The 13,169-nt window shown below is 59.5% G+C and overlaps 1 protein-coding gene across 1 annotated transcript; it reads left to right on the top strand.

Annotated features, from left to right (window-relative positions):
• Nucleotides 1-6,957: 6,957 nt before the first annotated feature.
• On the top strand, nt 6,958-9,294 carry LOC134651647 (serine/arginine repetitive matrix protein 2-like). Its single transcript, XM_063506746.1, has one exon. The coding sequence runs from the start codon at nt 6,958-6,960 to the stop codon at nt 9,292-9,294; it is 2,337 nt and encodes a 778-aa protein (XP_063362816.1).
• The last annotated feature ends 3,875 nt before the right edge of the window (nt 9,295-13,169 follow it).

The following is a 13,169-nucleotide window of genomic DNA, read 5'->3' as shown; positions in this document are numbered from 1 at the left end:
CCACTGCACTCTGTGCACTGCAGCGGGAAAACCTGCTGACCACAGTGCCGGCAGCAGTACCTGCGCGATGGGGGCTAAAGCCCCAAAACGCATGTCCCGGAAGGTGACCAACAAACCAGGCACCCCTGGAGTGGCGGCGCCTCCGGCTGCACAAGAGGGTCCGACAAACAATGCGCCAAAATGACGAGGTCAACCAATCGGATCCTCCAGGCGAACATAAACCACTGCGCCGGGGCGCAAGATCTCCTCCTGCAGTCCATGGCGCAGTGGTCGATAGATGCTGCCGTGGTCGCCGAGCCGTACTACGTCCCCCCCAGCCACAACTGGGCTGCGGACCTGGATGGCTTGGTGGCCATTATTACAAAAGCAGGGGTAGAGGGCATACCGCCCCCCTCCACGTTGTCGAGGGGCCATGGCTATGTGGCTGTTCTCTGGGGCGAAATTACCCTGATCGGGGTATATTTCTCCCCCAACAGAAGAGTCTCCGAGTTCGAAGCCTTCCTCGGCCAGCTGGCGGCTCTCGTTGGGCAGACCCAACCGCGCCAGGTAGTTGTCGCAGGTGACTTAAACGCCAAATCCATGGCCTGGGGCTGTCCCGCAACCGACATTCGCGGAGACCTGTTAGAGGAATGGGCGACGATGACCGGAATGTCGGTTCTGAACCGAGGGTCGGCCAGCACCTGCGTGCGCTGGCAGGGAGAGTCCATAGTGGACGTTACTTTCGCGACCCCGGCACTCGCGACCCGCGTCCGGGGCTGGAGAGTACTGGAGACGGTGGAGACATTATCAGACCATTTGTACATCCGGTTTGATGTCTCCACCTCCTCCGGAGGCACGACAGACACGGATCGTCGTCCGAATGGCCGTGCTGCGACCCCTTACCCTCGCTGGGCCCTGAACAGCCTGGATCGTGAAGCGGTGGAGATAGCGTCCCTCGTCCAGGCCTGGACAACATCTCCTGGGCCTGTGGAGACCGAGGAGGAGGCAGCCTGGTTTCGCGAAGCCATGTCACAAGTCTGTGACGCAGGCATGTCGCGAGCCAAGCCGCGGCCTCCGAAGCGTCAAGTGTACTGGTGGTCGCGAGAAATCGGTGAACTCCGATCCCGCTCCAACAGAGCGAGACGCCAGTACACACGGTCCCGTCGACGAAGACATCGAGACGTTGGAGAGGAGACGCGACTGTACAGTGCCTACAGGGAGGCGGTCAAGGCGCTGCAGCTCTCCATCTGCGAGGCGAAGGCGAGCGCCAGAGCGGAGCTTCTCGAGACTCTAAACCAAGACCCATGGGGGAGGCCGTACAAGACGGTCAGGGGTAAACTACGCCCTTGGGCCCCCCCCTTGACAGAGAGTCTCGAGCCTCGACTACTGGGGGTGGTTGTTTCCAACTTGTTTCCGAACAGACCGGAACACCAGCCCCCAGAAATGGCACCTCCCCATCAGCTCGCAGGGTTCGAGGGTGCGGAAGTCGGGGTGCCTCCGGTAACGGAGGCAGAGCTAGACGCAGCCGTGCGGAGGCTAAAAGCCAAAAACACGGCACCGGGTCCAGATGGGATCCCAGGACGCGTCCTGGCTTTGGCGCTGCGGTCCCTAGGGGAGAGATTCCGCGGGCTACTGGACGCCTGTCTACAGTCCGGCCAATTTCCGACCATATGGAAAACCGGCCGGCTCGTCCTCCTAAAAAAGGACGGGCGTCCCGCGGAATCTCCATCAGCCTACCGTCCGATCGTACTGCTCGACGAGGCTGACAAGCTTTTCGAGCGCATCATCTGCGCTCGCCTCGTCGTGCACCTCCGAGGAGTAGGACCCGACCTGTCCGAGCATCAGTTCGGATTCCGAGAGGGCAGGTCGACCGTAGATGCGGTCGCGCGCATCAAAGCCCTCTCGGATGAGGCGGTTGACCACGGTGGGGTTCTTCTGGCGGTGTCCCTGGATATCGCCAATGCCTTTAACACCCTGCCGTGGTCGTGCATTAGGGAGGCGCTGAAATACCACAAAGTGCCTCCCTATTTGTGCCAAATAGTCGGGGCCTACCTCTCGGAGCGGTGCGTGGAGTATCCGGTCCGGGGTGGCGGGCTTGCAAGGTGGGAGACATCGTGCGGTGTTCCACAGGGCTCGGTCTTAGGGCCGCTCCTGTGGAACATTGGGTACGACTGGGTGCTGCGGGGGGAGCTTCTCCCGGGGTCAAGTGTGACCTGCTACGCAGATGACACGCTGGTCACGTCCCGGGGGACCTCGTACCGGGAAGCAGCACGCCTCGCCACCGTGACGGTGGCACAGGTGGTGAGGCGTATAACGATGCTGGGTCTGGAGGTGGCGCTACACAAGTCCGAGGCGCTCTGCTTCCACGCAGCCCGGAAGGCGCCGCCTGCAGGATCCAGCATCATCGTTGGTGGCACCCGAATCGAGGTAAAGTCCAACATGAGATATCTTGGACTTGTCCTCGATTCCCGATGGAGCTTCCGCGAGCACTTTGCCCGCCTGACCCCCCGACTAATGGCAGCTTCGGCCGCACTGAAGAGGCTGATGCCCAACATCGGGGGGCCGGAGGTGGCGAGCCGCCGTCTATATATGGGGGTGGTGCGATCGATGGCCCTGTACGGGGCGCCGATCTGGGCGGTGAATCTGGCGGCCCGAAATGTCGCCCTGCTGAGAAAGGCTCAGAGGGCGATGGCCATCAGCGTCGTACGCGGCTACCGCACCACCTCATATGATGCGGCGTGCTTGCTGGCGGGAACGCCTCCGTGGGATCTGGAGGCGGAGGCCCAAGCGTCTCTATACGAGTGGCGCAGGGAGCTCCGGCTGCAGGAGTTCCATCCTGCGCCTAGGGAGGTAGAGGCGCAAAAGCTCCTCGTCCGACAGTCCATTGTCCTCCAATGGGAGGAACAACTGGCTGGACGCGAGGAAGGTCACAGGACTGTTGAGGCGGTCCGGCCGGTCCTACAAGACTGGCTGGAGAGAGAGCGGGGCTCGCTAACCTTCCGGCTGGTGCAGGTGCTCACGGGGCATGGCTGTTTCGGGAGCTACCTGCACCGGTACGCGAGACGGGAGGAGACGGCGGAGTGCCACCAGTGTAGCTGCGGCGAGGACACGGCGCAGCATACCCTGGAGGAATGCCCAGCCTGGGAGGGGCAGCGCCGCGAACTCGCGGCAGTGGTGGGGAACGACCTCTCCTTGCCAGCCGTAGTTAAGGCTATGGTTGCCGACGAGAGGTCGTGGAAAGCGGTCCTCTCCTTCTGCGAGGATGTAATGTCGCAGAAGGAGGCGGCGGAGAGGGAAAGGGAGGCCAACCCAGCCTCGCACCCGATCCGCCGCAAGCGCACAGGGGCCCGGAGGAGAGCGTATGCCCATCTCCTCCCCCCCACCTAGCGAGGTCTGGGCAGCGGCGCGGGGGCGTCGCTGCCCATTACATAGGCCTCGCAGAGAGGGCGCGCGTGGTATGCCCACGCGCCTTCTGAGGAGGCAGGGGTAGAAGTTCCCCAAGAGAAGGGCCCGCTGCATAGGCGGGCGGCGCCGGCGTGGTTGCGGTTGCGTACTCCAGAGAACCCGTGGCCACGCCCCACCGGCGGCGTGCAGGCATACCGTTGGTTTTTTAGTGGGTAGCGGCACCTTTGCCGAGTCCCACATAACCCGCATCTCCTCCCCCGGGTGTGCGGGTATGCATAAAGCATTTTTCCAACGAAAAAAAAAAAAAAAAAAAAAAAAAAAAAAAAAAAAAAAAAAAAAAAAAAAAAAAAAAAAAAAAAAAAAAAAAGGTTAGGTTAGGTTAGGTTAGGTTCCCCCCGCAGGTTGCTCACCTTGTCGTGGTGGAGGGGCTTAGTAACCGTGGCTTGGTCACCCACGGTGAAGCGAAGAGGCAACCAGGGCCGGCCTGTTTGAGGTGCGGGTTGGCCCGAGGAGGACGCTCCAAGTGGGCTTGTTAAGCCCGCTTGTGACGCGTTGGAGGTGGGCCGTCGAGGAAGAGGAGTGTCGGTATTGAGGTGAGCCGTTCTCCCTATCTTCGGCGGCCGAGGTGGGGTCGCAGGGGAAGAGGCGTGATGGTATTACGATACGCCACTCTCCCTATCCCCTGCGAACTTGGCGGGGCCGTTCCGCTGTAGCGGCGTTGGTGGGGCTGCAGAGGAAGAGGAGTGTCGGTGTTACGATGTGCCGTTCTCCCTATCCTCTGCAGCCGAGTTGTGGTATTGCGGCAGGACCATAGACCTGATCTGTCGCCGGGCGCCGGGGAATTTTCTGGCGTCCGTGGCTTCCTTGTGGCGGGCTCGGGGGGGTCCGCTACAGTGCAGAACGGAGGCCGAGGAGGAAGGCGCGCCGAACCATCTGGCGCGCCTAACGTGAAGGGCCTTCGGGCATTCGCGAAGGAGCCGCTCGTAGGCGGCTGCCGCCGGTGGGGTCGCGGATGAGCACGCAAGCGTTCCCGTAACCCCACCAATAGGGCGGCGAGGCGGCATATGGGGGGTTTTTAGTGGGTATACCGTGGGCCTCATTAGCCTAGACGGGAGTCCCACATAACCACTCGGGTCACCCCTCGCACCCGTGTGGTATGCGGAATGCATTTTCCCCCCTAATAAAAAAAAAAAAAAAAAAAAGGTTAGGTTAGGTTAGGTTAGGTTAGGTTAGGTTAGGTTAGGTTAGGTTCCACGGACGGGGCGCCGATCTGGGCGGTGAATCTGGCGGCCCGAAATATCGCCCTGCTGAGAAAGGCTCAGAGGGCGATGGCCATCAGCGTCGTACGCGGGTACCGCACCACCTCATACGATGCGGCGTGCTTGCTGGCGGGAACGCCTCCTTGGGATCTGGAGGCGGAGGCCCAAGCGTCTCTGTACGAGTGGCGCAGGGAGCTCCGGCTGCGGGAGTTCCATCCTGCGCCTAGGGAGGTAGAGGCGCAAAAGCTCCTCGTCCGGCAGTCCATTGTCCTCCAATGGGAGGAGCAACTGGCTGGACGCGAGGAAGGACACAGGACTGTCGAGGCGGTCCGGCCGGTCCTACAAGACTGGCTGGAGATAGAGCGGGGCTCGCTAACCTTCCGGCTGGTGCAGGTGCTCACGGGGCATGGCTGTTTCGGGAGCTACCTGCACCGGTACGCAAGACGGGAGGAGACGGCGGAGTGCCACCAGTGTGGCTGCGGCGAGGACACGGCGCAGCATACCCTGGAGGAATGCCCAGCCTGGGAGGGGCAGCGCCGCGAACTCGCGGCAGTGGTGGGGAACGACCTCTCCTTGCCAGCCGTAGTTAAGGCTATGGTTGCCGACGAGAGGTCGTGGAAAGCGGTCCTCTCCTTCTGCGAGGATGTAATGTCGCAGAAGGAGGCAGCGGAGAGGGAAAGGGAGGCCAACCCAGCCTCGCACCCGATCCGCCGCAAGCGCACAGGGGCCCGGAGGAGAGCGTATGCCCATCTCCTCCCCCCCACCTAGCGAGGTCTGGGCAGCGGCGCGGGGGCGTCGCTGCCCATTACATAGGCCTCGCAGAGAGGGCGCGCGTGGTATGCCCACGCGCCTTCTGAGGAGGCAGGGGTAGAAGTCTCTCTCTAGCCCCCCACAAGAGAAGGGCCCGCTGCACAGGCGGGCGGCGCCGGCGTGGCTGCGGTTGCGTACTCTAGAGAACCCGTGGCCACGCCCCACCGGCGGCGTGCAGGCATACCGTTGGTTTTTTAGTGGGTAGCGGCACCTTTGCCGAGTCCCACATAACCCGCATCTCCTCCCCCGGGTGTGCGGGTATGCATAAAGCATTTTTCCAACGAAAAAAAAAAAAAAAAAAAAAAAAAAAGGTTAGGTTCCACGGACCTGCTCGGGTGTCCGAGTGGGCGGGGAGGTGAACCCCGACGTGGCGCGTCCCCAGGTGGTGGATAGGGGAATGCCCCGGCCCTTTGTCGTGCTGGGGTAGGACGTAGTCCCGCGAACCAAACACCAGGGGGGGAATTTGGGGGGCTTTGTGCCCGAGAATGGCTCTCCACGCGTCCCTCTGAATAAGCAGACGGCGCAGTGGACGAGCAGAAAGGAGGAGCTGTGTAGTGTCAATCAAGTCACTGTTTCGCGCGCGGACGTCTGGGGACCTCCCCCCGTAGGCGCTGGAGGAGGCTGTGGGCTCCCTGACGCGTCGTGGATGTGGGTGGTTGCCGGATTGGGGAGCCTTCTGCTTTTCTAACATTGCCTAGCTGTCTGGAAGGATTGTGCATTGGGCTTCTGTGAAACCCAATTGCAGATCCATTTCTCCGGGCGGGTCGGCGGTGTTGGCGGATCGGGAGGATCGCGCACCGGATGCCGCGCGTATCTGTTGTGCGTCTGGGGGGCTCTTGGCTTCCAATGACGGCTGCGGGGGGTCACATTCCGGATCTTTGCCCGAGGAGCAGTTTCTCGATTGAGGAGTGGCTGTGGAGGAGGAGTGGGGATGGCTCCGGCCACCAAGCGCGGCGGATGGAAAAGTGGAAGAAAACCACTATAAAAATCACCCCAATCCCAAGGTGTGTCTGACGTGCCGATGGGATGCGTGGCTGGAGGGAGTCCAGTCACAAGCGTCAGGGAGGGGCATACCTCCACAAAATAGCATTCAAAATGAGTGGAAACGAAAATGGAAAACTACCCCAGGAGGTTCCAATCCTCCATGTCGCCACAGGACGGGCAATCGCCCATGCTGTGGCGACATGTCGCCTTCCGTATTCTGGGGGGGCAACCCACTCACGATCCCGAAACGACGACATAAGCAAATACTTCATGGACACCGATTTGCAGAGTGATTTGGTCTTGAGGCTGCAAGGAGGGGGTGATGGGGAGAATAGTCGTCCGGCGGAGGCAGGAGCCTCCACTGGGCCCCCCAAAGATGGATTACGTGCGGTACCGCAGGAATACGTGCGGTCGCCCACGCCAATCCCCACGAGGGTGTTTTGTGGGAGAAGGGCTCGCGGCGGGCTGGAAATGTTCCCGGCAGGTAGCGAGGAATTTTTTTTCCCCCCAAAAAGTGGACATGCGCGACCTGCCTGGTGGGGACGTTTACTGGTCGCCGCTGCAAACAGACACCGAAAGCGAGACGACCGACTGCGACGGCTCGCTGCATGGTCCCACCTCCGCCCAATCCGGGGAAGTGCGGAAGCGGCTGCTGAGCGAGGAGGACGGGTCGGGGGCATCTGATGGTGATGCTTCCGTCTCCGGAGCAAGGCCCGGCTACGGGCCAAATAAGAGAGGACGAGGAAACTGTGTGGGTGCGGCCCGAGCCAGAGCTGGGTGCTCGGGGCCGGAGCAGCCACTCGAGACCGCCCCACGGCCCACGGAGGCCGTGGCGGGGCCCCCGATCGCAGCGGCCCCCTCGCGGAGAGAATCTCTCCCGGATTTGCGGGTGGTGCTGACCCGCTGCGACCGCGAGCTTGTGGCCTCAAATGAAAGGTCGCGATCTAGGTCGCCGAATTTTGACGATGGTCCTGGTACCTCGACAATTGTAGCGCCTACACGCAGAGGAAGAGGCCGGACTCCCACCACGGGGGAATATGTCCGTTATGCAAAGGCTGTTGAAGCGGCCAATAAGGCGAAGCGCGAAGAACTGCGGCTTCGCAACGAAGAAGAGGCGGAGAAATTTTGTCGGTCTTTAGGTACCCGCCAAGTGAGATTATCGGAAACGTCCACCGACGACGAGGTGAACCTTAACGATCGCGTCCGTGCCAGCCTGGAAGCCATCGACATGGTGGCCCAAAAGTCCAGTCATCTTAAGGGCACCTTTCAAAAGGCCCTGAAGGACTCAGCCAAGGAAATGAAGAAGGTCTTTGAGGTGCTGAGGACACACACGGTATCCGACGAAACCCGGCAACTAGAGGCAGAGAACAAGCGCCTTAAAGCGGAACTGGCAGATGTCCGCTCTGAACTCCGGAAAATTCGCGAGGACATGCAACGTTTTGAAATGTCGCATCGGAGCTCGCTTCCCACAGAGGAAATGAACGTGGCTCAATTTGTGCCGTCGGGACCTCATCCACCGGCGCCATCCAAAAAGAAGGCTAAGCCTAACGAAACTGCGGCCCTAGACATAGAGAGCATTGTCCAGGCTGTTACAAAGCAAGTAGGTAGCATGATTAATGCCCGATTTGACGGTTTAGAGAAGGAAGGCAGACTATTGCCAGCTCAAAGTCTCCGTCCACCACTAGCAAGCGACAAGAGGAAAGAGTCGGCTGCTAACGTCGTCCAAAAGCCCGCGAAGTCAGTGGTCCCTGTCGCCGGTAAGAAGGGACCACCAAACTATACTGAAGAGCCGCAAAAGATCAGCGGCAAGGGCAAGGGCAAGGGCAAGAAAAGCGCTGTCCCACAGCCCAATGTCAACCAGAGCACGGCGACCTTTCGGACCCAGCCAGCATCTGCATGTCCCTCTACAGGGGAAGAATGGCAAAAGGTAGGCCCCAAGGGCAAAAGGAAAAAGAAGACGACCAAAGCTGCTTCCAAAACACAACCGAAACAGAAACAGCAACCAAAGAAGGCGCGCAAATTGGTACCCCCGCGTTCTTCAGCGGTGGTTTTGACACTGCTCCCAGAGGCAGTAGAAAAGGGGGTAACGTATGCGAAAGTCCTTACGGAGGCCAAGAGCAGGGTCGATTTGGCTGGACTCGGCATCACTGCTTTACGGATCAAGCGCGCTATCACTGGGGGCACCGTTCTAGAGGTCCCGGGAACTACCAGTGGTGACAAGGCCGACCAACTGGCCAGAGCGCTGGTGGAAAAACTAGGCCCAGAAGCTGTTCGGGTATCAAGACCGGTCAAATGCGCAGAGCTCCGGTTGACAGAGTTGGACGACTCAATATCGCCCGAGGTGGTAGTAGCTGCGATCGCCAGCGTCGGCCAGTGCTCGGCAGCACTGGTAAAGACCGGCGAGGTTCGTCGAGGTCTTAGAAGACTCGGCACTCTGTGGGTGCGCTGCCCTGTCACGGCAGCCAAGAAGATCACTCAGGCTGGTCGCCTTGAACTCGGTTGGGGCCTCTCGGCTAAAGTTAGCTTGCTGGAAGAAAGACCCATGAGGTGCTTTCGTTGCCTACAGACGGGGCACACTGGGGCCCAATGCATAGCGTCGGAAGATTATAGCAACCACTGCTACAACTGCGGTCAACCAGGACATAAGAGGTCAGCTTGCTCAGGATCACCTCAATGTATCTTGTGTCATGCTGCGGGAAAACCTGCGGACCATAAAATCGGGTCCAAAGCATGCACCAATCCCAAACACAAGACAAAACACGCTGGCGATGGCCCCCGGGCCCCCTCCCAGGCTGTTATCCCCTCCACCGGTGCGGTGGAAGAGGCTGAGATGGAGATCGTAACAACCGACAATTAATGACGATAAAGGTGTTGCAAACTAACCTCAATCACTGCGCCAGGGCTCAGGATTTGCTTTTCCAGTCCCTGGCTCAGTGGAGTATAAATGTGGCAGTTGTGGCTGAGCCGTATTCGGTTCCACCGCGAAGCGATTGGGTGTCTGACATGGACGGAGTTGTCGCCTTGGTGGCAAGAGGAGGTACAGGCACATTCGAAAGCGTCGTAAGAGGGAAAGGTTATGTGGCGGCAAATTATGAACGTGTCACTTTTGTCGGCATCTACTTCTCTCCAAATCGCTGTTTGGCCGAATTTGAACGTTTCCTGGTGGAGGTAGGCGCCCGAGTCAGCCAGCTTTATGACCGGGGGTCAGTGGTCGTCGCCGGAGATTTTAATGCGAAGTCCACTGCGTGGGGTTCGCCGGCGACGGACGTGCGCGGTGAGGTCGTTGAAGAGTGGGCAATTGCGTCAGGGCTGACCCTAGCCAACCAGGGAGACACTAACACGTGCGTGCGGCAACAAGGCGGATCAATAGTGGATCTGACTTTCACAAATGCCGCCCTGGCACGCTGTGTCCGTGATTGGAGGGTACTGGTAGACGTGGAGACGTTGTCCGATCACCTGTACATCCGTTACGACGTCTCCACGTCGCCAGTAGCTCAAGTCGGCCATAATTGCAGGCTACCGATTGGCGGCGGAGGTCCAAAATGGGCTCTCGGCAAAATGGACCGTGACCTTCTTTTAGAGGCGGCTATTGTACAGGCTTGGCTCCCTTCGCCGGAAGGCGAAGTAGTGGTGGAGGCGGAAGCATCCTGGTTCCGGGATGCCATGACACTAATATGCGACACGGCGATGCCCAGGGCCAAGCCTCCACCACAAAAAAGAAAGGTGTATTGGTGGACGGCTGAGCTTGCACAAATGCACAAGGACTGTACAGCCGCGCGGCGTCGGTATACAAGGCAGAGACGCCGACGAACAGACGAAGATGCGGAAAGGAACCTTTACGCCTTGTACAAGGAGGCAAAGAAGTCCCTAAAAGCAGCCATAGGAAATGCCATAGACGCTGCGAGGGAAGCATTTATCGACACCTTGAATGCGGATCCTTGGGGCCGGCCCTACAAGCTCGTCAGGAACAAATTACGCTCCTGGGGCCCCCCGATCACCCAAACGTTGGAACCTGAATTTGTCAGCGACGTGGTCTCGGCATTGTTCCCTAGGGGAGGTAATAACAGGCCGCCATCAATGGCACCACCACGAGCAGACGAAGTGGAGGAAGCTGAAGTGCCACCTGTAACAGCAGTTGAATTCGGCGTAGCAGTGACTAAAATGCGAGCCAAAAACACTGCTCCTGGACCAGATGGAGTCCCTGGCCGCGCTTGGGCCCTCGCGTTGAAAGAGCTGGAGCCGCGACTTATCCGTCTCTTCACGGCATGCCTGGAGCAGGGCCGCTTCCCAGTAGGATGGAAATCAGGGAAACTGGTCCTGCTAAAGAAAGAGGGTCGCCCGGCTGATTCGCCTTCGGCATACCGGCCGATTGTCTTGCTTGATGAGGTGGGGAAGCTATTCGAGCGCATCATAGCGTCCCGTCTCATCAAGCATTTGCAAGGGGTTGGCCCAGACTTGGCCGAAAACCAATACGGCTTCAGGAGCGGCCGTTCTACAGTGGACGCGATCCTGCAGGTGAAAAGGCTGGCACAGGAGTCTGTCTCTCGGGGAGAGGCTGTCTTGGCTGTGTCGTTAGACATAGCCAACGCCTTCAATACCATGCCCTGGGAAACCATAAATGAGGCCTTGCGCTACCACAGGGTTCCGCCTCACCTGGCCCATATTATCAGGGCCTATTTAAGTGAGCGATTTGTGACCTGGCCTGGGCAGCGAAATTGGGGACAGAAAAGGATGGAATGCGGTGTCCCTCAGGGATCGGTTTTGGGCCCGCTACTTTGGAATGTCGGCTACGACTGGGTCCTGCGGGGGGCAAACCTTCCTGGAGTAGACGTGTTTTGCTATGCCGATGATACGCTGGTGACGGCCCGCGGACCCAGTTTCCGCGATGCGGCAATTCTGGCAACTGCGGGTGTTGCCCACGTTGTCAGCCGAATACGGCGGCTGGGCCTGGAAGTCGGCCTACAGAAATCCGAGGCCATTTGTTTTTATGGCCACCGTAGAGGTCCTCCGGTAGGAGCCCAAATTATAGTAGGCGGGGTCTCGATTGCTGTCAAGCCGACCCTGCGCTACCTGGGCGTTATACTCGACAGCAAATGGAACTTTCAGGCCCATTTCCAACGCTTGGCTCCAAAACTGCTCAGTGCAGCGGCGGCCCTAGGGCGTATACTCCCAAATTTGGGAGGGCCCAAGGCCTCATGCCGCCGTTTGTACACGGGAGTCGTGCGCTCCATGGCTTTATATGGCGCACCCGTCTGGGCTGACGCCCTGGGAAGGCAAAACTCTACGCAGCTGAGAAAAGCGCAAAGAGCAATGGCGCTGCGGGTAATCCGGGGATACCGTACTATATCTACGGATGCTGCGTGTGCTTTAGCGGGATCCCTGCCCTGGGACCTCGATGCAAGAGCCCTCGCAGCTGTTTACCGCTGGCGCGAGGAGATGCATGAGAGGGATGAGTCACCAGCACCGAGGGAAATAGATGGACGGCGCGAAGAAATTCGGCTGGAAATGGTGGGCATTTGGGAGGAGAGACTGGAGCAGCCAATTGCTGGCCACCAGACTATAGAGGCAATACGTCCGGTCCTAAAACAATGGCTTGACCGGGACCATGGCCCTATGACATTCCGAGTGACGCAGGTCCTCTCTGGACACGGATGTTTTGGCCGATATCTGTGCAGATTGGGCCGAGAACCGACGCCAATATGCCACGAGTGTGGCGCGGCCGAAGACACGGGACAACATACGCTGGCTGTATGCCCAGCTTGGACTGAACAGCGGGCCACACTCGTGGCTGTAGTGGGGCACGACCTGTCTCTGCCTGCCGTGGTGAAAACTATGGCAGACAGCGACAGATCATGGAAAGCGGTGGTCTCTTTGTGCGAAGACGTGATGGCGAGAAAAGAGACCGCGGAAAGAGAAAGGGAGGAAGATCCGGCCTCCCAACCGATGCGCCGCAAGCGCGTAGGAAGGAGGCGTTTGGCGCACAACCGCCGACTTCCCCCTTAAGGGTACCCGTGGGCGGCAGGCTCGGGACATCTGTCGCCTACACGAGGGTCCCTGGGATGGCCAATGCGCCAAAAAATGGCACACTTTAGAGTAGAGGAAAACAGTTCCTCCGAAGTCGAGTCCGGAGTTCGGACAGCCGCTGGCGGGGTTCCGGAAGCATGGTCCCGGCCGTTTCCCGTGCCTCGCCTTTAAAGCCATGAGGCGGCCAACAGGGGGGTTTTAGTGGGTATACCTGGGGTCTCATCAGCCCACAACAGGGAGTCCCACATAACCACCCGGCCCGTCCCCGCGCCGGGTGGTATGCGTAACGCATTTCCCCTCTTCAAAAAAAAAAAAAAAAAAAAAAGGTTAGGTTAGGTTCCACGGACCCCACGGACCTGCTCGGGTGTCCGAGTGGGCGGGGAGGTGAACCCCGACGTGGCGCGTCCCCAGGTGGTGGATAGGGGAATGCCCCGGCCCGCTGTCGTGCCGGGGTAGGACGTAGTCCCGCGAACCAAACACCAGGGGGGTATTTGGGGGGCTCTGTGCCCGAGAATGGCTCTCCACGCGTCCCTCTGAATAAGCAGACGGCGCAGTGGACGAGCAAAGAGGAGGAGCTATGAGAGCAGTATGTAGTGTCAATTAAGTCACTGTTTCGCGCGCGGACGTCTGGGGAGGAGGCTGAGGGCTCCCTGACGCGTCGTGGATGTGGGTGGTTGCCGGATTGGAGAGCCTTCTGCTTTTCTGACA

Source organism: Cydia amplana, chromosome 10, assembly GCF_948474715.1.
Source record: "Cydia amplana chromosome 10, ilCydAmpl1.1, whole genome shotgun sequence".
NCBI lineage: Eukaryota > Metazoa > Arthropoda > Insecta > Lepidoptera > Tortricidae > Cydia > Cydia amplana.
Note: the sequence above shows the minus strand (reverse complement) of the source record. Positions and strands in the feature narration are given on the sequence as shown.

Coding starts and splice junctions, on each gene's coding strand:
- LOC134651647 (XM_063506746.1), top strand. CDS start 6,958: ATGCGCGACCTGCCTGGTGGGGACGTTTACTGGTCGCCGCTGCAAACA.